Here is a 25061-nt window from a genome sequence, read left to right as displayed (position 1 = left end):
ACGAACAAGGACACACAATCAAATGAACATTCAGATTTCAAGTCCAGTGCAAACAGAATGATGGGTTAAGAAGAGAGATGAGAGAGAGCAGAGAGAGCAGAGATTTCAATCTTAAACAGCTAAGCTGCAATGTGTCTGTCAGTGCGGTGCAAAATGAAACTGTGCAAACTTTAAAAGGGTGTATTGCAAAATTTCAGCATCCCTGTTTCATTTTGTAAAATTGAAGGATTTGAACATAGATTATTTAAGAGCTTAACAGTAGCAGGATCCTTTGCTTTCCAGTTTAGTTAACAAGATTAGGTTTTTACTGCAGCTTGAAGCGGACATGCATATATACATTTAATTTACTGTTCAGTTGTTACCTGGAGACCTCGATTCATTTATCTCATTATCTCGAGATAGAAATACTAGTTTTTCCTCAAGATCCTAACTTTGTTTCAATGTTATCTCAGGATATCAAAGCTAGTTTCCTGAATATAACTGATTTTTTTTATATCTTATCATCTCAACAGAACAGGATCATTTTCTGTCTATCTAGAGAAAGAAAACACTGTAATAAGACAAACAGCAACATGCCATCTTGAGATTCCCCACACTAATGAGGATAGTTATGCCTATATTTGTCCCGTGCTTTTGTGTCTCTGGAGATAAAAGATAAATAACTCCAGATCTTGAGAAACAAATTGAAATGACTTGTTATCATTGGGGAAAAAACAAGTTAATAAAATATATGGATGCATGTTCACTTAGGGCTTCTGTAGGTTTTGCTTTTTAGCTGGCTAACATTTTTCTAATTTGCACTTAACAGCAAAGTTTAGACTTATTACAAATGTTGAACAGATGAAGGCGCTTCATTTAACTTAAATAAGCCAAAAAATCACAGCCAAACATCTAATAGTTGGTCGGTTCACACCAATAAAAAGATATCAACCTCATGACATCAGATAAAAAATCAGTGGATCATATGAAGAGGTAGGATACATATTCTAGAAAACGTGGATTTCTGTAAAAATGCTAGAGTCTGGAGATGTGACTTAACACTTTCATCTGCTGGTGGCAGTAGAGAAAAGACAAAGACTTTCTGTATAAACTCTGTAGTTATCCATTTTTATAAGCTGTGGAGATAATGGCGTCCTGGTAACTCTAGAGCCACAGCATTTAAGTGGTTAAGGATTTCACAAGTTCTGGATGTAAGTTTTTTGGAACATGGGAATACCATATGTTCATCCTTAAATCAGTTCATCATGTACACAATTTGTGCAGGGTCAAGGTGTTCTCAGTCTCGGATCTCACAATGAGTAGTATTGCAGTATGGGTAATTTAAAGTCTCAGATAACCCAGAGGAAACCAAAAACATGTAGAAATTCTGCAATTGAGCAATAAACCCTTTTAACTGAAGTGCATTAATATGGTAAAGCATTCTCAGCTGTCAATGTCTAAATTAGTGATCACAAGCAGAAGAAGAAAATAATTTTCTTCCCTCTATGTCTGTTAATATGAGGTTAAGAATCAAATCAAGTTGAGCCCCCTCTTGTAATGAAAACAAATTCATCTTAACTGATTTCTCAATGGAGATTTAACACAGGATTTTACCTCCTTAATGACAGAAAATAGGTTATCTATAAAAATAGCACACACAATTGGCTTTTATGGCACATTTTTATATAATTATGTTTTGGAGAGGAGGTCAAGATGCTTGATTAACTTGATTAAATGATCTGTATTTAAAGAGGAGGCATCATGTAAATTAGAAAGAAGATCTGAAATATAGGACTGAGCATGTTATTATAGGTGTCACTGTGGTCATCATCATCACTAACACGAGCAATACAGTCATCATTGATATCAAAACCTTCAGCATCATCATTGGCATAATGCAGGGCAATGCAGTGAGAAGCATGATGAGAGCGAGAGGACTTTACCACCAAAGAGATCTAGAGTCGGGGCGGCTGCAGACTCTGTGGTGGTGGTGTCTGTGGCGGTTGTGCTAGCGGTGGTGGAAGAAGGGGTTGGGGCAGCGGGGGGAGCGATAGGGGCGATGATGGTCGGCGCCTCACTAGAGGTGGGAGGGGTGATGGCGCTGGCCCCCGTGTCGGCGGGCTTCATAGCGAACAGATCCATCTCTGGAGCAATGTCTGCACTCCCCTCCGTCGTGGCAAAGGGGTCTTCAGGAACAGCAGCAGGGGGGTGGTGTTGAGAAGTTGGAGAGGTTAGAGGGGTTAGAGGGGTTTATGATGAGAGAAGAAGGGAAAGGGGAGGGGGGATTCGGGTTTGTTAAAGCAACAAGCACTTTTGTTAGGCAAGACACTTTAGAGCTTAAAATCAGAGTTTGAAACAGAGAAACTAAAACCAAGCACACGGTCACTCATTAAGTGAGAACTGCATTCTTCAGCAACAAATCTCATATCTAGCTAATATGATCGACACAACTCCATACCATGACAAGTGGGATTTAATTTATTCTTATTTTAATTGTTGGGAAATGTGTTTTATTTTTAAAGATGAGGTCACTGAAGTCTTCTACCTGACCCTGGTGCATTGTGGGCTATAGTGATGCTAACTGGTAAGCATAGCGGTTAAAAGATAACAGACTGCTAGCATTGTAGCTAATACAGGTGAAAAAAGAACTTGCTTTCTAATTGGCTCAAGTTTCCACAGACTGAAAGCTAGTAAGGCTTATCTTCTGTGAGGGCCAGCAGTCCAAAGGCTGAAGAATGAGCTGATCAAGACACTTCATTCAAGCAACTAACACAGATGTATGTAAATACAGTGTTAGCCAGATACTCACCAAGGCAACACTAACAGTAACATTTAGATCGGCTTTAGTAGCATTTAGTACTATTTCTACTCTCTCTTACAACTTTGTAACTTTTGTACAAACATGTATGAGTCTGTATTCTGAAAGCTACAAATATCACACTTTGAATTTTTAATAGAAACCAAAGACTGAGCACCTTGGCTTGCTAACATTAGTTTGGCTTCTTAGCTAGATTCAGCTCTTTATCAGGCAAACTGATAAATGTGTAAGTTTTTCTGAACGTGCTGTCTTTTTTTAGATAAGTTAATACATGGATGGACACAGAATATAGTTCATTCATGTTTAATAAAAACTGTATGTTTTACTGCTATGGTTTTTGTCTTAAAGGCTATGCGATTTTTTGACCCAGCAGATGTCGCCCTTGAGCACCAGCATGAAACCAAAACAACTTGCGCTGCATTGTTGTGTTAGCATGCTAATGCTAGCAATCTTTATTATGCTCGTATCTTCACACTGCATGTAAATTTACCTGAAATGAGCGTGATCTAGAAACACAGTTAAGCAGTGAGTACAGTATGTTATTCTTCTTTTCTCTAGTCCCTCAATTAAACAACTTTTATACGTGAGGGGAGGAGTCAGCCGCCGTCCCGACGATGTAAACAAACTGAAGATAGGACTCTGAAAACTCTGAAAACATCACAGACAGTGGGACTCGGGTGTTACACCCATTGTAGACAGTCATGACTCACAGAGTTATAAATATATACATATAAAGCCTTTAAGTATAGCCTAAAGGAGAGCTTTTCATTTAGGTTATGAAACAAATTTTCAAGAAAAAGTTGCATTGGTTCTGCAACATGTTCATATCCAAGGAGAGAAAAAAAACTGTCATATTGGGAAAGAAAGATGTAAAATAGCTGGACAAAGATTAGCAACATCATCATATCACCAAGTAATATCAGAGTTACCAACAGTATCTTTCTTGAACTACATCTAACAGCTGCACTGGGCTTTTTAGTGCAGTACTGGAAGAATATTAGCAGTCAAAGAGTAGTTTACATAAGGGAGAGGAGGGTCCATGACTGGGGCGGTAGAGAAGGATTTGGGGTGAGACAGTAGGTCCCTGAGGGCTAAGGATTCTTCTACTGTCTCCTATTGAAGCAGAAGCAGCTTTTACGTTCACACACACACACCCATACACTCTGACACACACTTTCACCAAAAGCTGTTTTGTCACCCACCAGATCCGGCAAATGCATCAGCAGCAGGACCCGCAGCCACGGCAGCAGGACCGTCTCCTGGGGAAGGTGCAAACGCATCTAGGGTATTGCAGACGTAAACAGCGGGAACGCAAACGCAAAACATAACACCCGGGGCCAACATACCAACAGACACATGGATGTAAAGAACAAAAATGAGTAAACAGATGGAATGGACAGGAAAAACAAAAATGAGAGGTCAGAATCAGGAAAAAGCAGAGAATACAAGAAATATGCAGCCCAGTTTCTCACAGGGAACGATGTGGTTATACTATAATCACATTTGAAGTTTGAAGGGGCTGCATAATGCTTCATTCAGTGAGCGCACTACCAGTGCAGGTTTGTGAAATGAGGCAAGTTGTCACAAGTTTTCTGTACTCTGTGACAAGAGGGGAAATGTTAAGTTCAGGGAAAGACAAGGAAAAATCTCTCTGTGAATCAATATGGCTTATTCAGCAGACATTTGATCCTTCTCCAAAGTTAGAGCTCAAGTTAGTGTTTTCAACAAAATGCCAAATTAGTTTATTATAAAATCAATTTTTTCATCACAGTGACACATTTATGAAACTGTTAGTAAGCCATCGAGGGGGGGAGGAATCATTAACGGTTGCTTTACAAAAGCAGCAAAAAGCAGCAAATCCCCAAAATACAAGTCATAATAGCAGATGTATTACATTCCAGTGGGTTTATTGGTGCACAAGATTATGATGAAACTCTCTGTTGACTGTGTACATGTTAATATTTAAACTCGTTTGTGCCTTTTTTGTAATCGTGCAGCTCTGAGTAAACCCAGTGAAAAGCAAAAGTAATCCACTGTGCTGGCTCATATTTTTGGCATGTGCCACAAATAATAAGTGTTTTGCTCTGAGCTCAATGCAAAACAGAGTGTGAACACTTGACATTATATGTCAGCATTCAACACGTTAAGTGTACATGGCCGCAACAAACAGGATGTAAACAACTTTAGAAAGAGGAAAAGGATAGAAAACCATGACATTTGAGTCACAGTACTATGCATCCATTATTATTTTTTTTACATTTCTTTACATTTGACAATCTTCTGAAGTCTGAACAAAGTCTTATGAATTAACGTCTGTTCTGAAAGTGCTTCTGGAGGACTTTTGTTTTAGAAGTTTTCCTGTTCCGGATATGAAGAAAAAGCCATTCTTCTTGCTCAATTTTGTACCACATTCACCTAAATTACAAACTTTAAAATAAATTGCACTTCGTTACTTATTTGATTGTTTAATGTCATCTGTCATATGTCAAATACTAAATAAAGAAAGATTTTTTTGAATACCAACAGACAAAATGTTTTGTTCATTATTATGTTAAATATGTTAAAAACAGTCTTGAAGGTTCCTAAAATACCTCCAATATTCCAATAACTGTTGTTTCACAACGTTCTGTCTTTTTCTTAAGACTGTTGGGTTAGTATTAGTTTTAAGAATGGATGTGTAACTCTGTGACTCAGATGTATCGATACATGACAAGTACAAACTGGTGCTAAGGTGCCATCTGTTAACTAAAGAGTCATAATCTACTTGTTTCTGGCATGATTCTACTACATTTTATTTTTAAGTCACCTCAGGATTATCCTCAATCTTCATAAATGTTGAAAGAAACCTGTAATCTGATTGGACAGAGTCATTCAGTTTTTGTTGATTGACGATCATGACGTTCAGGAAGTAGAATCATATTATTTCTACTGCTTTGTACTGACTTTATAAAAAAGGGAAGCTAATAATGGGGATAGTTTCTGACAAGCAGGCAAGCTGTCATGTAGTGTTTTCCTGTCTACATCCTATCCTCGAACCAGACTGACCTCCGAAAAGGTCCATGTCTGAGGCAGCAGGGGCAGCAGGGGCTGAGACGGGCAGTGAGGTGGGCACCGTTACAGCTTTGGCAGCAGTGGTAGTGGCAGCGGGGGCTGTAGGCGCGGGGGCTGCAGGGGAAGCAGTGGCTGCGACATCAGCAGCAGCATCAGACTCGTCCTCCGCCATGAGAGCTTCAGAGGCTTCATCAGTGACGGTCGGAGTTGCTATGTGGATAAACCCCATAATCCAAATACCAGGACCCAGTCACAACCCCAAGAGAGCGGAATATGGAGAAAAAAAGAAGATGGCAGAAAAATGAAAGAGTCAGAGAGACTGAAAAAATGGGAGTCCTAAAGGTCCAAATAGCTTGACAAAGAGGCAATAAGAAATTTAGGTAGAAAGCCAAGTTGGAGAGTGAATGAAGTGCCTGCAGGCATTTCTTATATTTAGTCCATAGCAGAGTGCTGTCATCATAATACTCACCCACAGCCAATAGATCTGCACAATAAACAGACAGAGAGAGACAGAAGTGAGAGAGAGTGAATACATGACTTCTTTTAAGTGTGGAGAGTTTTGATGAAATGTTGACAGCTGTAGCTGCGAGCTGAGTATCAGTAGAGTATCAGTGAAGATGTGGGGGTAATCAGAGAGTGGTCGAAAGAGCTACAACAGCTTTATAATGAAAATCTTTGTAATTCAGACAGCAGCTGAAAATGGTTAATCTTCTCTAATCTCATTGTGGGGAGTCACCTATAAAAGATCACCATTTGTTTCAGTTTATTCTAATGACATGACCTGCTTTACTTACCTTTCCTAAGCATACTCTGTTGTTGTTTTTTAATCAATTGCCTTCTCTTTTTCTCAGTTATCAGTTTACATTGGATTTAGTGTTACTGTGGCTTTAAAATCATTCTGCAGGGACTTTAAAGGCAGGGTTGGAAATTTTCAAAAACTAGCATGATTTTGAAAGTAGCATTCACTCAGTGCTCCGTTATAATCTATCTGCATGTCAGGCTAACTTTAGTACCTACAGTTGTAACTAATGGTAAGCCTACTTTTACATTTGTTAATCAAAGAAAGTCATCGAGAGATAGTATCATCAACAAACTCATAGAGCTTTATTTCAGTAAGCTCTAGCTGATAAATCTGCAAGCAGAAGTTACTTTTCATAAGCTGTTTTTTTTTCATTTAAACTCTTTCATTGGCAAGAATTCACCACTTTCCACATGATTCACTGTATAATGTGACCTTCCTAAACTGAGAAATGATGTATACAGAAGCAGTATTGGGCTTGGCTTTGCAAAAAAAACCAAAAGGAAACTGACAAAGAAACAAGTTCTCACCTCCCCATCCTGAAGTTGCTGTAGCGCCCCCTGCTGATGAGGAGGACATGGGGTCTAGATCCAATAAGAAGCCATCATCAAGAGCACTAAACAGAGAGAAAGGGAATCTATTTCTGTTGCAGTCATTAATGCTCCAATACGGATGCAGTTCAGTTTAACAATTTGTCTTATTGTTGAGGGTTTCTTACTTGCTTGCAGCAATGTTGCGAGCTGGTGCGGTGGGGGTTACAGAGGGTGGAGGAGGTTTGGCAGGAGGCCCAGGACGTGCAGGGGGCCTGCTGGGTGCAGCCGGGGGCGCTGGTTTTGCTGGAGCAGCTGCAGCAGACGGTGTGCTGTTGTTGGCGGTTGCATCCTGCAGCAGAGATAGACCCCAGTTAACATGACTAACAAAGTTACACAAAGTGATGTGATTCAACAGCTTTTTAACACAACAACAACTTGATGCCTGCGTTAAGCAGTAAAAGAAAAGTGTAAAATCAGAGGTCAAATGATGCTTTTACACTTTCTATTGAAACATATGCTGCAATAGCGTGTAGTGTGCAATAGTGTGTGGACATTTAAAAGTGCTTATAAAGACTTTTATTAATACTGCTCGGCCTATACTATGATTATCATGAAACAAAGCTCACCTTAGTGGGGGACCTGCAAAAACAAAAAAAGCACATAAATTAAGGAGTTAAATGACAACAGCTCTTACAGAGATTAGAAACAAAGTGCCAGCTTTAGTATGACTTTGGTCTCTATAGACAGACCGTGTTTCAGCTATTCCATTTAGTAAACATGGGCAGTAAATGGATCCATGCTGCGCTGCTGAGTAATAACATCTTGGCCCAGGTTGTTCTTTAATAAAGCTTTTAAATGGCATGCATCTCAAGCTTTGTTAAAGTCCGGGCTTAAGTGCATCGATTAATTGATTGATTGTTTGATTGGTTGATTCAATGTTATCGTCAGGCAAATTCTGAAATTTGTCAGGCATCTCAGGCGCTCCATTTGCAACATAAAAATTGAAGAAAAGACACAAAGAGACAATCATTTGACACAGCATTCAAACATCCATACAAATACTGAGAGGCCTTCGACGTGCTTTGATCTGAGATTCAGCTCCATGTTCAATTTTAGGATTGACTGGTGTACAAAAGAGTGCTTCAGTTTGACCTTATTAAAGGCGTGGGACCCTGTATCTCAGGTTTGATGGTAATGGTTCATATTCAATGTTCAGAGATGATGCTGTTAGCAGCCTCAACATGTTTTCATTGTAGGCTGAGTCATAGAGTCTCTGGAGCAGTTGGCCTTCAATCTTTGAGCAGGTTTTGAATTGGTGGAGCTGTTTAGACATTTTAAGTGGTGTACAGTTAGATAATAAGAAAATGAATATGTTAGTAATCATGCCTGAACGATGTCACGACTTGCACAGTGTGTCAATGAAAGCAATGGTTTTAAATTCTGTTAGGCCACAAATGCAAAAATAATGAACAAGGAAATGATAAACAGTGTATGTTTATATTGTTAGGAATCAGTAAGGTTCTTCTTCTTCATCCTTATCTGTCTGTTTTGTTAATTACTTTGGACTGGTTTTCATGGGGAGAATAGAGAATGGGTTTAAGCTGTGTTTCCTGGTTTGTCCGATAGTCTTGAACGCACCATTCCTGAGGTGCGCTTAGAGCGGTGCTCTGTTGCTTTAAATGACGTAATACGACAGGTGAAGTGGCAGCTGACGGAGGACCCGTATGGACGCCAACTTGGAAGCTGTCGGACCTAACCGAGGACCCACTCCCATGAACTTGTTTTAGTAACCAGCCGTATCTTATATGATCCAACACCAACAAATCAAACTGAACTCATACACGAAGCTTGGGCTCGTCACTCTAAAAGCCGTCCGGTGCGATCAGGCCGCCGGTGCCCCGGCAGACCCGCGTGTAGGTGAGCTGACCTAATCTTATGTTTTCCCTATGTGAGAATCAGTCCTTTCCGTACCTATCATCTCTTGACTTCTCTGTCACACTTCAGGTTAGGGCTAGTTTTGTTGTATGTATATGTGTAGCCGGTGCTAGCTCGTAACAATATAGACCTGCATCTTGAACAAAATGGTTACAAAGTACACAGATACACTCATGTCAGATGTCAGTTCAGATGTCAGTTCTATTGAATTACTGAAAACCTAAATGGAACATAAAGTTAATGTACCAATACAAATGATGGTCAAATAAGATTCTCCTTGACTGTACTTACTTATCCTCTCTGAGTGAAGTGAAGACAGAAGAAACACATGTTAGAGATGTAACAGAAGTAGAACAGGCCACAGGACTTCTGGCGTGCAGCTCTGTGTTACTACATTTCAATAACAAAAAAAGCCTTGATATACTGAACCACTTACGGCTTTTTCCCCTCCAGCGTGTTGAGGTGGGTCTCCAGGGACTCCAGAAGACTCTCTGGGGCCTGTAGAGAGATTAATTAAGAACACATTACAAAGGTCAGTAAAGGTCAGAGAGGCTGACAGTACTGATACACTCCACTACACTCCATCATGAACACAGACGACCACATAGTTCAATACGCTGTAGAACAGGTTCGTTCCACATCTCCCATTTGGTTAGAGAGATTTCTTCTCAGACCTCTACTTTGAATTACATTTTTTTCTTTGTGTCCTATGCTGGGCAAAGTCCTCATGTTCCTCATCCTCCTCATCAAAAATAATATAAATCTAATGCATGACGCATGGCTGAAAAAGGGTCCTTTTCCTGGGCTTGTGCTGTAGGTACGATGACAAATTGTGTTTAAGTCAAGCAGCAACCTCCAATTTTTGAAAAATGAAGCCAATGCAGAAGCCCAGAATCCTGCAGCTCGTCGAGGGTCTGCTTGAGGCTGGCTCCAAGAGCCCCGGGAGTCATAAACACACAGAGGTGACAAAAGTATTGACATTCATTACTCAGGTAGAAGTATAGATACTAGGGAAAGTATCTATAGCTAAAGCTTGAAAACAAGCCGAAATGAAATAGGAGTAACGAGGCTATTTTTTAAATGTAAGCAGTAGAAAGTACAGATAATTGCGTGAAAATGTAAGGAGTAGAAGTAAAAAGTCGGCTGAAAAATAATTACTCCAGTAAAGTATAGATACCCAAAATTTCTACTGAAGTAAAGTAACAGAGTATTTGTACTTCGGTACTTGACACCTCTGCAAACACAACAGGTTGGAAAAGTGTTGTTACAGAAGAAACAAACCCGTTTACAGCCTGATGAATTTTTTTACAACGCGTCTTATTTGATTTTATGAATGATAAGTGTTATCCATAGTTAGGCGCGTAGCTGACCTGATTGACAGGCGAGAACAGTGTAACAGTTTGTCAAGAGGCTTCAAAACCCACCTCAGCTCCAGCTCTCAGCCTGTTGTTAGGTTGACTGAAAGTTAGGCTGAGACTGGATTTACAGCATAGAGACTGCTGCCAATAAGCCCCGTCCATTAATATTTACAGTCTATGGTTCAAGCATACCAGGCTAGCATGCTATGCTAATGGTAAAGAGCGTGTCAAGTTTCTGATTCACTGATAATCATTTCCTTTGTGCAGCTTTACCAAATAATCCAATCAACATCGATTCATTGCTCTGGGTCTCATAAGAATTAATTCTATTCTCAGATTAATTTATCTCTGAACCCCAGTCTGTCACTGGGTTCATTGCTTTCTTTAGTGCACATTCTACATCTTGGTTACAACAACTTCCATCACCAAACTTGCTGTGTGTTTGTTTACAGCAGAAATGATGCTTTCAGTGACGCCGTTTGTTCTTACTTAAAGTTCTATCCCCCCCATAACATACTATTCTGAAAAAGCAGAGTCAATAAAATAACATGAATTAAAAAAAGATGTCAAGTACTGCATGAAATGACATTTTAAAATATTGTATCCAAAGTTTTTAGTGTAAATTGGTTTGTATTCCTTTTGTTACAAAGGAAGCTGATACAAAAAGGCTGCAAACAAAACAAAAATTAGAAAACAGAAAATAAAACAGTTAAAGGTTAAAGTGAGAACAGTTTGTCAGCCAGCCACAATGCATATCTGCATGCTCTACAGGCATTTATCACCTTCTGCCATGCAGGAACAAGGATGCTTAAGCATCCAGTTTTCAGCCAGTTAAAAAGGTCAATAATTCACTTTCAATAATTCCATGCTCCATTTCCTTTATACACCTGCCCAAAGGCCAACAAAGAGAGGCTGATCATTTTTTTTGTCTTGGCACTGAGAGGGGTGTGTAGACAATTTATCAAGCAGACACTTTAAAGTATCTGGCCTCTTTTCAAAGAACAAAGCGGGCTGTTCTGAAGACAAAGGACAGACACAAGAACTCTATAAAGAAACGCCTCTCGTTGAAAAAGACTAGCACTGAACTGTCTCCATTGGGGTGTGACTGCATCACATCAACAGGTATATGTTTGTACTATGATCCTTGATACAGATTTCATTTAATGAGTGTTTTCTAAATCTGCTCCCTGCCCTCAAAAATTAGCATGCAAGTGTGCATTAGTGGTCTAATCTAGGTGGAGGGTTAGAGGGTAATATTACTCTGTTCTAATTGTGCAGATGTAATCCATCCTGGGTGGGATAAGTGTATAAAGTGGCATCTAAAACTGAGATTAATACACTTGAGCTCTAGAGACAGGGAGGATTGATATAGTTTGCTCCTCTGGACACATTAATAAGGTTTTATCATCAATGCTGTGCCACATTCACACACAGGAGACGCTGATATATGCAGGTTGGGCTGTGAGGATTAATGGTGGCTGTGAGGATTAATGATCTCTTTCTTCTGATTTATGGAGGAGTAATACTTCAAACACTGTTGCACACCTGCTATTGGACATGTTGGAATCTAAAAATGGAGGGAATAGGTCTGTATTCATTATTTATGTGGCATATTATCAGGCTAGCTGAGGGACACCTTTTCCTAAGAAACAAGCAAGTATTTAGAGTCAGTCACTAAGGAGACAGAGATTAGTCTCCAAAATGTTTCCACAGTCAACATTAAAAAGTAAAGTACTCTCAAGACATATATATTAGAAGTCTTTTCAGGGGTAAAAAAAACTGGGTATAGCATCTGTTGTTCATGTGCCTTCAAGAAAGTTGTTGAGGGGGGCAATAAGTAAACATGTGTCAGCAAAATTCAGGACTCTAGTAAGAATAAAGTTCAAAATGTGTCAAATATTGTGTAGTGGCTCCCTCTCGCAGATAATAAGTTTACCTTTGGCCAGGACTTATTTCTGCCCTCAGACAGAGTCAAGGCAGATAGCATGACCTATTCCAGGTTAAATGATAAGCTAAGCTAGCTGCCCCCTTGCCTTAGCTTAATATTTAGCATGTAGACCTACAAATCCAGCCCAGTAACATGATACAGGTTATTAGTTTTAGCTCAAGCTAACCTTATGCCCTCCTTGCATGTCCTCCAACAAGAAGTTATGGATATAACGGTTTCTGAAGATCTTCAGAAACACCCCATCTCCAACTCAATTATACATCAATAGGATAATGCATGTCGTGGATAGGTTTCATAACATTAGCTTCTGTAGTCTGAGTTTAATAAGACAGCATTAGAGCATGCTTTCATGCAATCCATACTGTCATATTTGAAAGGACAACTTGAGCTTATAGAGGTTCCACAACAGTTTTTGAGTGTACTCACTTGAGGCTCATTCCAGGACAAACCAGGACAAATCAGGTGTCTTTTTTATTTTTTTACTGGGATTCACTTATTTAATCAGGAATCAAAAAAGGCAACATGTGACTCTATCTGTTATGGAAGCTCTGCAGCACAGGTCAACGTTTACAATCTGCTGTGTCTTTATACAGTCGCTGAACTAAAGCTATGTTTAGCTCAGAGTTTTAGCAGCGGGAAACAATGCTTAGTCAGCAGCATTGCTCAGCATATCACAGCTTAACCAATCGCCTAATCAAGTCATGTCATCCCACTTCATCACAGTGCTGATGTCTGAATGCTGGGTGTGCACTCGCTCCTGTGCAGGGTGCTTCAGCTCAGTGCACTCAAAGAGAGTTCATATGTTGACCTTCCCTAAGCTGTTTGCTCTCAGAAGCTAGCTCTGTGCACTGTACTCACTACTCACACTCTCAGCCTCAATGATCAATCTGCATCTCTGCAAGTGAAAAGACAAAGGGGGGGCCACACGGGCAGTCAATCACCACAGATCCACAGCTCATTGGTTGGAAGTGCTCAAAGCTTACAGCGGGATATGCCTCCGTTTTATAATACACTGTGGCTGTCTGTGAATGATTATAATCAAGGGAGAGAGATTATGCTCAGCACAGCAGGAGAGAAGAAGAAGTAGCGTTAGACATTCAAACTACATGCATCACAGTTTAACAAAACACAATACACACATGCTTTGTTAGTATGGAGCCTTGAAAAAAATTGCAAATCATTTTCAGTTAAAAAGTATGAAAACACAAGTTTAGAAAACAGATAAAGGTAAACGAAGCCTTTGATGGTCTTACCTGGGTAAGTTCAGGGATGTCATTTTTGTCTATTCCCACTTGCTGTAACAGAAGACGAGGACATTTCAATGCAACAGTTACCAGTAAGTAAAGATCATGCTCTTCATTATTTAATACACTACCTCTGCTAATTTGAAGAACTCTGAAACGCGGGTCATTCGTGTTAGGAATCTCTTGTAGATCTCAAGCCCGTCTTTACACTGGCTTCTTTTCATCTGGAAAAATTTCTCTAGACAACAGAGACCATGAACATGAAAATGCATATTCAAGTAGAATCTCGCAATGTTTTTTTTTTTTTTTCCTGTGAAAGGAAACAATACCGACAAAAAAGTGTATCATGTTATCTTTGTACCTAACCTGGATGTATTTTAGTCCTGTGTGCCGGGAGCTTGAACACACATCAGTCAGGTGAACAATTGCACTGGTTGGCATGTTTCATAACCATTAAAAACACAATCTATGTTATTATGAAATGATCTGACATGCAAGTTTTTGTATCTGTAAAAACTCATTAAAGTATTCACCTAAGAAATAGTCCCAGTCAAAGCAAGTGTTATTTAAAAATAGAACTACGGATATGTGACCCAATCAAAATCATTTATTTCATCAGTATTTTAGAAAAAAATGTCTCAGGGCTGAGCGGGACTGCTTGGATAAGGATGGAAGTATTTTAGAGAAAGACTAACACATTAAAGGAAGAATGTGTGACATCTTACTCATACATAAAGCAGAAATTAAGTATATCCTCTGTAAATGTCTCTCTGAGTCATGACTGTCTACGATGACTGTGAAGCATGAGTCCCGCCAGCTGTATTTGTTGTCAGAGCTGTGTTTACATCATGTTTACATGGAACGGGACGGTCTTGTGTTTAAAGCTGTTTTAGTCAAGGACTAGAGAAAAGAAGAGCAACATAGCCTACTCACTGCTTATTTGGATGTAATGTAAGTGTCTTTAGATCTTGGCCATTCTGTGTTAATTTATGTGCAATATGAAGATATAAGCTAACTAAAGTGTGCTAACATTAGCATGCTAACACAACAATGCAGGACACAGGAAATTGCAGCTCAAGCAAAAGACAATTTTGTCCGATGCTTGTGCTTAATGGTGCTTAATTATGGTTTATTCTGATAACTCCTTCGTGCCAATGCGAGTGGAGAGGGGTGGAGGTGTGCCGCTGGAGGAGAGCGGAGGTTTCAGGATAGCAGAGGTGTATACTCGGCCAATCAACAGTTTGTTTTGGTTTAATGCAGGTGCTCAAGGGCCACATCTACTGGATCAAAAAGTCACACATTCCTTCTTTAATGGTTGGGTTTTTCTATGGTGTTGTTGATATACGTATATGGGATATTTAAGTTAATTATATCATTCTTGAAAAAAAATAGATCCACAGTGTTCATTGATGGTTCAATCAATCAAGTAAGAAAGGGAAAAAAGTGACTTTTTACCTAGGAGGTTAATGATGCCGTCATTGTAGCAGGCGTATAATTTGATCAGATCTTTGAAGAGGAGCAGGAAGCAGGCATTTATCACATTGTTGTTCAGCTCTTGTTGATGCACCTACAAGACGCACAGTGTGGTAAAAGATATCACAGATGAACAGATGGGACACAAAATAACAAACACAGACAGGTCTATTTCACCAACGGCTGACAATGTTATTATTTATTTTTTTATTTGTAAAGGGACCATGTACAATATTAAACATAAATGTTGCCATTTGATGCAGCTAGTTTACATCTACAGTCCCTCACAAGTCAGCCCAATGCAAAGAAAGAAAAAATGGAAAATGGAGGTTGACATCTACACCATGGGTATTCATGTTGTCTCTGTTACAGTAGACATCTATTTTAATTTTAAGGTATGTTTTGGGGCTGTTTATCACTTTATTTTAGGGATAGGACAGTGGATAGATTCAGAGGTCGGGGAGGAAGAGAGTGGGAAATGACATGCGGGAAATGAGCCAGAAGTCGGACTCAAACCTGGGCCACCCACTTGGAGGACTATGGCCTCTGTACATGGGGCGAACACAATCACCACTATGCTGCCGGCGCCCCCAGTAGCCATCAGTAAACCCTTTGAGAATGGACACACTGAAATTGTCTGTAACTGACAAGTCCCACATGTCTGCTTTATTGGCAGCTCTTCTCACACCTCTGTTTTATCCCTCATCCAAATCAGTAACCTTTGCAAAATGGCTTTGCTCTCTATTATCGAGTGTCACTCACCTCAAAATCCAGCAGCGCGTCAATCTGGCTCTGCAGGGTGGGCATTCCTTTCAACAGCTTCTCTACTGACATGGTCCTCATTGCTCCCTCAGCTCTGAGACAGAGGAAGATATAGAAACAGTAAGAGTCACGTAGCAACTCCTAGACATACAGATTGGTGCCTACATGCAGTCTGTTTACTGAAGAATAACTGTCTGCACCTGACACACATACTGTATATCATTCACCCATGTGTCTGATCTCTATTCTGAAGTCTGCACTTCACTTTCCATGATGCCAATGTATGTATTCAGAGGGACCTTGTGTCAGCTAGCTAAACAGAGCCGTCCAGCCTATGAGTATGAGTAATAAGACATTCTGTATTCATCCCTGCACTCTGTACACCCAGTAAAGACATGCACTCTGCCAAACGCCTGGCTGGAGGTAGCTGAGTCTACAGAGGGGGTTGTGTTCCATAATGTTGCTGAAATAGTCATACAGCAAGGCACAGTCGTGAGGAAAAAACAGTACCCCTTCTTGACTCGGACAAAGTCAAAAGACATCTGTCTGTAGGCGAAGGACTTCTCGTTCAGATAGCGGCTGTAGCGTCTGATGAACGTGGACATGTCGTAGCCTGAGGAAGACACAGAACATAAGCACATGTTCAGTCTCAAATGCCAGCAGAGGTAAGGATATTGGTAGGCCTTTGAAAGGGTCATAAATCAAGCAAAGCATGTCAAGCATGTCTTCATAACCTCAGTAATAATGGTGAGTACTGTTTGCATCTTATACATGTAATATGTGATGTATAGGTTATAAACTGTCTTACGTGGATTCATCTTATTCTTTAAAAATAAAGCTTCATTTTGTTCTTTTCTTCTGTCCAAGTGATTATTCATTTAGATGAATCGTCTGAGCACAGAGTCTAAACCCAGGAGCTATTAGCTTAATAGTGATGGGATTCTGTCTTTTGTCAGTGTGTGAGATCCATTGGCTCAGTATTAAAATAAAAAAGTCTCTTTTGGCTGAACAGCTTTTCACTTAGTATTGATTCTTCAGCCAAATGAAATAATGACTTGATCAATGATACTAAAACTAAATCTCATCAAACATCCCTTAAAGTGACATTACGTCATTAAAAACATCAAACACGATCACACATGGCACATTATTTTGAATTACGTTTTGTATGTCAATCTCTGCCTTTTCTTTATTTGTGTTTAAAATTCATGTCGTACAAACATCCTCTTATTCCGTCTTGTAATTATGTACAAAACTAGGTAAAGAAAAACATTGTCAGAGAGGAGCTGGCTCTTAGAGATGACTTGTTCACTGACACACCGCTATAGCTCAGCATGAAGACTAGTTCAGGTGGGAAACAGCACCATCAAAGATTAAGGAAAACATACATAGACTTTAATATACAGAATGTGTCTGTTAACTTCATCCCAGTCTGGTCAACCCTTGTAGACAAAATGTCCATTAAAAACAGACTATGAACCCAGTGTTTATCACCATGGGAGATTGCATCTATCTCCATGGAGATGGGTTTAATTGAGGGGAGCAGGGAATAGAAAAGCTTAGACTGAAGAATGGATAGAAAAACATGTCAAGTTGGTGTTCTAGTAAAGTATAGACTTCTTTTCTGTTGCACTTCTTGTATTTGTCTAAAATCAAGTGATTCTGTCCTCAGTTCATCTGTTTAAGGGGGAATGATATGGGTATCATATCATTCCCCCTTAAGTGAGTAAAACCCAGAATGTAGAACTTAGGGTTAAAGAAAGATGGAGGGACAATCAGGAAGGAAAGAAACAAAAACTCACCATGGGATCCAGTTTTGTCCAGGAAGTTGGCGAGGTTGAACAATGTGTTTCGAGATGCCAGCAACTGAATAAATTTCTGCAGCAGAAAAAAGAAAAGAAGTTTAGTTCTACTTCAAGCACAAAATGTCACACATGAGAAACAGCCTCTCATTTTTGTTCTGAAAGAAGTAGCTGAAGTTAGCATTGATTACCAAAAATGGAGACGTTTAGGGTTTCTTACTATAAACAACTAGTAATCATATTTATTGCAGAATAGAATGGACGATACATATCAGGAAGACTAAATCTATATATAATTTGAGAAACACCATCAGTAAACACCACAGTTATGAACTAAACTGTATATTCCAGTAGTGATGGCTTAGGATTTTTTTAAACAGATGGCTCAATTTAAAAATAGGAAACAACCCAGCTTTTTGAAGTTCACAGCTTTCTCAAAGAGACCGTTCACCAAACCTGTGAAGCTGCCTGCAACTGAGGGTGGAGGTGTTATTCTCGACTAGTCTTTTTTAAGTTTTATTTGAATGTAGCATTGATCGAGTGGAAGGGTGATAATATTAATAAGACGCAGGGAGAGGACCAGGAAACAAAGCATGGTAAAGACATGAGGCTCCCTCTGCAGAGGATGAGCTTACTCCAGTGACACACATGGAGATGAAAAACAACACACACACGCACGCACGCACGCACGCACGCACGCACGCACGCACGCACACACACACACACACACACACACACACACACACACACACACACACACACACACACACACACACACACACACACACACACTGCTGATGCTTATTCAGTGGCTTCATTTACACAACGTGGAGCACAATAACATGAAGGGAGGTTCAGAATGAAAACACTTCCCTGGAGAATTTGTGAGCTACACATTACCTCCCCTCCTCCTTTCATCCACCCCCCTCCCTGTCTCTCTCTCTCTCTCTCTCTCTCTCTCTCTAAAAATAAACCAGAACCAAGATGCATATTGTAAACACACAGTTTTTTGTCAAACATGATTTCATGACTCAAAAACATTTAGGACACGCTCCCTCTGAGCTTTTTGTGCCACACAAACCAGAGCACAAACATTTGGGGAGGGGAGGGGGTGCTCCCTTTGTTTCATAGCACTGTCTCTTTCCTTATTTGACATCACTTTATCAATATATCACCATCTCCTTTGAGTAATCTGCAGTTCTGTGGCAGCTTGTGCACTTTGATGGGCTGTGAAGCTGCATCTGTCTATCTCTTTGGTTCTCTCTCGTGTTGCCCTGTCATGGCCTTTATCTTTCTACAGCTGTCAGGACATAAACGGGGTCAGGGGGGGTGAAGACAGGACAACAGAGGGTCACTCCCTTTGCTCATCCAAGGACTGCTGATAACATCTATGGAATAAATGTAAAAATGCAGACTGTATGGTGTAGAAAAGACCGAAGAGCAAAGAAATGCCAGGGAGTCAAAAGGTTAAATAATATACAAGGACAGGTCATTGCTATTATCTCCTCAAATACTTTATATGCATTATCTATCATAACATATTCACTGCCAAATGTAAGAATAACTCCATTGTTTCCCTTTACATAAAGCCTCAAACTGGCATCCACTGTTATTTTGACGGTAAAGGCAAAACAATAATCTGTCAGCTAGCAAAAACAAATTTAAAATAACTGCAGCACTCTTTAAAATTGAAGGAAATTTCTGACTTAGGTGATAATTATTTTTCTGTTCATCACCAGATGCATTGTCTGGGACATTACACATTGGGCCAAATCCACAAAAGGGGTTGCGCTACTTTTGCGGGCGCTAGACCTGTGCAAATGAAAGATAACGTGGAATCAACACTGCACGCACAAAGGTTGAAATGTGCGCAAACTGCACACAAACCGCTCTGCCAAGCAGATAGCGTCCTGGGTGCGCCTGTTTCATTTGCAGCTATGTAAATTAGGGAAAATTCATGTGGTGTTCCTAAGCAAATGAGCTGTGTTGCAAATACCATCTACGCACAGTAGACTAGCGCTAATTGCATCAGGCCGTTACATCGGTGCTATTTCACACCATTGAGACATGTATTAAATCAGCGCAATTTCTCCTTCAATCTATTTTCTGCTTACACAGATAAATGCAAAAGGAAGGCACATTGCACTTAGCTAGTGGTGACTGAGGCGCTGTATTTATAATGTATGTCACACACAAACTCTCAAGTGATCAGGAAAGCAATTCCCACCTCTGTATGACTTTAAAATAAATGTTTTGGTAAAGTTTGGAGATGTTACTTTGGCATTATTATTATTATTAATATAATCAGGGCTTGAATCAGTCGAGGGCTGTCAGTGACACCACCACCTGTGTTGTCCTTGCTCGTCCCATCCAGAGAGAAACAGTGACAGCAATTTTACATTTTGCACAAGTCTGGCATCAAAATAAATCCTGTAAAAGTTCCCCCTCCCCTCCTAGCTCATCATCTTCAGCTCCATCAGCTTAGTGTGCAGCTCCACGCAGCATAGAGGTGCAGACAGCTGTTCTCCACATGAAGGTGGAAAACAAGAGCAGACTTCACAAAAGCAGGACCACCCTGTGGGCGTGTTAGCATCGGCATATCATGAGTGCAAATACTTTTTATAGATAGGGTGTTCAAACGGGGCAGATTGCGGGTCCTATTAGCGGGTGCAATCCATTCTTAGGGGCCCATTGTGTTTGGACCCATTGTTAATAAGTGGCAATCTAAAGCTGGCAATATTACCTAAATCCAAACCCTTGAACTGAACTTGTTGTGTATCAGCACTAGGATGCACTCTTAGGATGTGACCTTTATGATTGACAGTTGACACCCCATTGACAGGAAAAGTCAAGATTTGTAAAACAAATATATTTTGACATTGTGTAAGCAGGCTCCTTCATCAAGGTGGTCAGCAGGTTTTCTATCGGATTAGTATTTAAAGCATCCAGTTTAGAACATCAACGTATAATGACAGTAAAGCACCCTGATATGAGACCTGATGTTTTCCTTTAATGTATTTGTATTTTAATCAACGGTCACTTGTGACCATTAAATCCTTTATAACTATGTCCCAGCCCTCTGTATCTGTAGTTAAAAACATCTCTTATATACATCTTTATAAATCCCTGATGCTCAGATCCCTATTTATTGATGTCATGTTTATTTGTTTAGGGACAGGAATAGATAAATGCCCGTCCTTAGATGGACTTTTAAAATACATCCACCAAATAGCAAATACAAAAAACATTAAAACAGAACCAAACAGGATACAAGATATGCCTCTATAGAAATAGAAAAGCTTTTGTTCAGAGTGAACAATGGAACCTTGCCTTTTCGTAAACTTGACCATAACTCAGCCCGACATATTTGGTGTCTTTTGAAACTCTGGAAACTTCCCCTGAAACATTTTTTTTTTAAATATTATTAATGAAGTTATCTCTATCCTTTGACCCTCATAACGCAGCTCAATAGATATCATGTTTTCAGTTTCTTATTACATCACAGAAGCCAGTCTGTGCTCTACTGCAGCTTATTTTTGAAACAGGTATTTGTGACCTTCTGTCTTTTGCAGAACGTAGACAGAACAAATACAGATATACAAGAAATACAGTTCTGCCCTGCTTAATTTTGACTTCCTGGTAGAACTATTTCCAATGGAACCATCTCCTCCTAGCTTTACTTAAGGGATGCAACAACACTTTGGTGGCCATTTGATCATCTGGAGGTTCACTGTGCTCAAGTGGAGACAAATTATTTTCTACTTCCCCTTGCTGCTTTTACCAGACATCCAAATCAACAACATTCAAGTGTTTTCACATGTGTGTAAAGATTTAATTTAAAAACATCACCTCATTGCCATGCACCATGAGATGGTGCGTGGTGATCAGGGCTTTGAAGACCACCACCCAGCTGGCATTTCCAGCCCTCTCCATCAGCGTGTCGACCATCTGGGGGACGTTCACAGTGGTCTCCTGGCTGGCCTGGATCAGGTCTGAGAAACAACAAGGAGGTCAGATGATGTAAATGATGAGGGGAGAGATTCAGCTCTGGTGAAGCGGGTACTGAACACCTTGAGTTTGAATAACACAACACAAACCACTGCACAGAATTTAAAAGAAGACAGATGGGTGAGAAATGACAAACAGGGGTGTGCTTTGCATTTCACAGCTGCACTCTCTCGAATCCTAATGCTCGCTTTAATTGTTTCCCTTGAACAGTGCGTCCTCACATATGCAAATTAAATGACATAGTTTGAAGTATTCTGAGTTAATCAACCTATTTTCAAGCTATTGCAAGGTAGTGATTGAATTTCAGTCTCATCAAAAGATACTCCCTTTAAGTAATAAAATAAGTGTACATAATAAAACACATTATTTTAAATGCAAATTTCCTGAGAGCTGATGTCAGCACAGGGACAGATGGTAAGTGTGAGGGTTAGACCTGCGGTGTTGGTGAGGGTCCAGTCAATCAGAAGCCTGTTAAGTAAGTAGCAGATTTATTTGTGCAAGCCAGAGAAGCTGATGTAAACAGAAGTGCATCTGGTAGGATACTGCTGTTTCTCCATCTCTCCTGAAATGAATGTAGATGAGTGCTTCACATTATTCCTGCATTGCCTGATATGAGTCATAGCTTTGTTCGTTTCTGCAGCCAGTCGTTACGAGCACAGGCAGGAAGAGAGGATGAACCACAGCAGAGGGAGAGAGCAGATCTAAAAAGGAAAACAGAGCTGCCACTTGGTTCTTACTGAGTTGTAGTGACAAAAACATATCATGGTTATCATACCACAGTTATCTTTAATTATTAACATAATAAAACTATTCTATGAGCAAACATGTAACATCTTCCAATATATCATCTAGACTAGGGGCTCCCAAACTTTGCCAAGGACCCCGTTACAGGATAGCATTAACATTTGGCCCTCTGGCGAAGACCCCCCTGTTGCAGAATTTCTTAAATTCTTTGTACATTGTACAATACATACAACTAATAAATATGTTTAATTAATTTAAAAACAAAAAACTAGTTGCATTGGAAAAATACAATTAGTAGAATATAATTGGGGCTTTTTTTAAGGAACAACTGAAATAACTTCTACCATGTGCTAATTGCTACGTATCTATAGGCTTGTTTACATTTGTGGCTCATAATGTTATAATAAGTCAAATTTACAGTTTTTCTGCTGCCTGAAACAAATAAATGAGGCAACGCCTGCGAGCTAGTCCAGGCAGAATACTGGAGCTGCACTGATTTCACACTCGACCTGCGTCATTATCCATTATCACCTGTCAAACGCCACCTTAGCGGTCTATTTGAGCTACAAGATTTCCAGTCTGTCCCTCTGCTCTTTCATCCAGCTTTGACCTGCACCAGTACTGTACTCTTCATCAGCCCCAGCACCATCCCAGCATCCACCTGTAGGCTCTGACTGGCGGTTAAAGATGTCATCCCATTACTCCTCAAATTTCCGCATTTAAAATAAAAATGGCGAGGAGTGATGAGGTCGGAGCCTTGACGCCAAACACAAACTGTGTTCTGCTGCTGCGATAAATATTTGAAACGAATACGAACGTGAGTTGTCTGACTGAAATACATTTATTTAGGCTCCCTTTTAGAGTGCACAGACATCTGAAAACAGCTCATTTCCATTACTTTAACCACCAGTAAACTGGAATACTGATATCTACATTTTAATAATTTTAACAGGTATGTTCCTCAAGAGGACACTGACAAACCAATACTGTAGCATTCTCTTGCTAGTTGCCCAAAAATGAGACCAATATGTAGTTGAGTTTACTTTCTTCTCTTTATCAGTGTCTGACAGATTAAAGGATATCCCCAAGTCAAGAATATCTATTCAGTGTCATATAGGAGAGCTGTCCATGGTACACCTCAGGGCATGTCTTCAGACACTGTGTGAGGAATGAGATAAGTGGATGTGTAGGCAGAGTGATGGACAGGTAGGGAGAGAAAACATGATGCCATCATTTTCAAAGCATTGATTCAGCAGAGCAGGGCCGATGCAGATCAGTTAGAGTCCTGTGACTCATAATAGTGTCATATCTGTTCCTGCACATTTACTGCCAGATAATAAGGAGGCATATAAGAGTGATTGACCTTTCCTTCCTGACTCAATACAGACTAAATGTCACACAGGACAAATTCTATCAATGAACCATGGAACAATGAGCAAAACGTAATGAAACTGTTTTAACCATCAAAGAGAAATAATACAAGATGACTCTTTCTTAGAGCTTTTGGTAACTCCACTTTATAATGTTGGATGTAAAATTAACATGTCAATTCATTTGCACCTTACTTTTTTTCATAGAAAACAGGTAGCAACAACAATTTGCAGTTTTAGTCAAGTGCTTGACCAAGAGCAGTTATTTCCAGGAGTCCTTTGTTGACACCCTTACGCAACAAAGCAAAGACTCATTATACCTCTTCATACACTGTCCTTGAGCTGTATCATCTGTCTATGGAACACAACTCAACATCTGAATATATCTATCTACCTACATTTACAGACTTTGCTAAAATATTACTATATTATAATATTAGGATGCATTTCATTCTTCAAACTGTTGTTTAAAAGCCAGCATGCCCCGACCTGCATCAAACGATGACATGCACAGGGGTGCGAGGGCCTGTTCAGTGCTGCTTGGAGCCCTAGTTTTACTTGTATCACAGTGGGCTGCTGGAGCCCCAGAGCAGCAGCAGGTTGTCCTCTTATTTGAATAACAAATGTTTGATCCCAGGCTCCTGTACTCTGCATGTCTAAGTACTAAGACAGTGAACCTCAAATTGCTCCTGAAGATAAAACCCAGAGAAAGAAAGAGAGAGGGGGCGGATGAAGTTCAGTCAACTGGGCTCTATGTATAATTCTGATAGATTCAATCAAAATTAAGTATCTTTATCATGGAAGCATGTGACTGAATTTTTAAAAACTAAAGCAAAATAATAGAATTGTATTGTCCCTCTGCTTTGCATTGTGATTCCTTCAAACACTACGATAATGTACTTGAAGCAGTTTCCTGTGGCACTTTCTCTGCCTTAGTGATGATACATTATTATATCTAAAGCAAGTTTCCATGAATGAGTCGAATGAAGTTCACAGTGGGAGTAGCTTTAAAGGTGAATGCATGAATAATCATGTGAAAATGCTTTCAAGGTCATTTTGCTTTCATGGTTATGCTACCGGTCGGCTCGCACTTCAGCTTCTTCCATCATGCTTTCATCATGCAGTAATGAAAGCTGTGCACGTCCTCTTCAGTAGTAAGACAGCAGATACACACACACACACACACACACACACACACACACACACACACACACACACACACACACACACACACACA

At 39.9% G+C, this 25061-nt stretch overlaps 1 protein-coding gene across 1 annotated transcript in view; it reads right to left on the bottom strand.

Moving 5' to 3' along the window:
* snap91a (synaptosome associated protein 91a) overlaps positions 1-25061 on the bottom strand; it is a 51293-nt gene that overhangs the window by 9538 nt on the left and 16694 nt on the right. Inside the window, exons 2-17 of the mRNA XM_061051208.1 lie at positions 21552-21694; positions 17703-17778; positions 16411-16513; positions 15901-15994; positions 15121-15232; positions 13797-13903; positions 13675-13716; positions 9552-9613; positions 9407-9415; positions 7807-7819; positions 7366-7529; positions 7178-7263; positions 6318-6332; positions 5843-6058; positions 4000-4077; positions 1923-2165 (exon numbers count right to left, since the gene is read on the bottom strand). Coding sequence (XP_060907191.1) covers positions 1923-2165; positions 4000-4077; positions 5843-6058; positions 6318-6332; positions 7178-7263; positions 7366-7529; positions 7807-7819; positions 9407-9415; positions 9552-9613; positions 13675-13716; positions 13797-13903; positions 15121-15232; positions 15901-15994; positions 16411-16513; positions 17703-17778; positions 21552-21694 — 1563 coding nt within the window. The remainder of the gene's footprint in view (positions 1-1922; positions 2166-3999; positions 4078-5842; positions 6059-6317; positions 6333-7177; positions 7264-7365; positions 7530-7806; positions 7820-9406; positions 9416-9551; positions 9614-13674; positions 13717-13796; positions 13904-15120; positions 15233-15900; positions 15995-16410; positions 16514-17702; positions 17779-21551; positions 21695-25061) is intronic.

The sequence above is a fragment of the Labrus mixtus genome, chromosome 11 (assembly GCF_963584025.1).
Source record: "Labrus mixtus chromosome 11, fLabMix1.1, whole genome shotgun sequence".
Classification (NCBI taxonomy): Eukaryota; Metazoa; Chordata; class Actinopteri; order Labriformes; family Labridae; genus Labrus; species Labrus mixtus.
The sequence above is the reverse complement of the archived record's forward strand: the minus strand, read 5'-3'. Positions and strand labels throughout refer to the sequence as shown.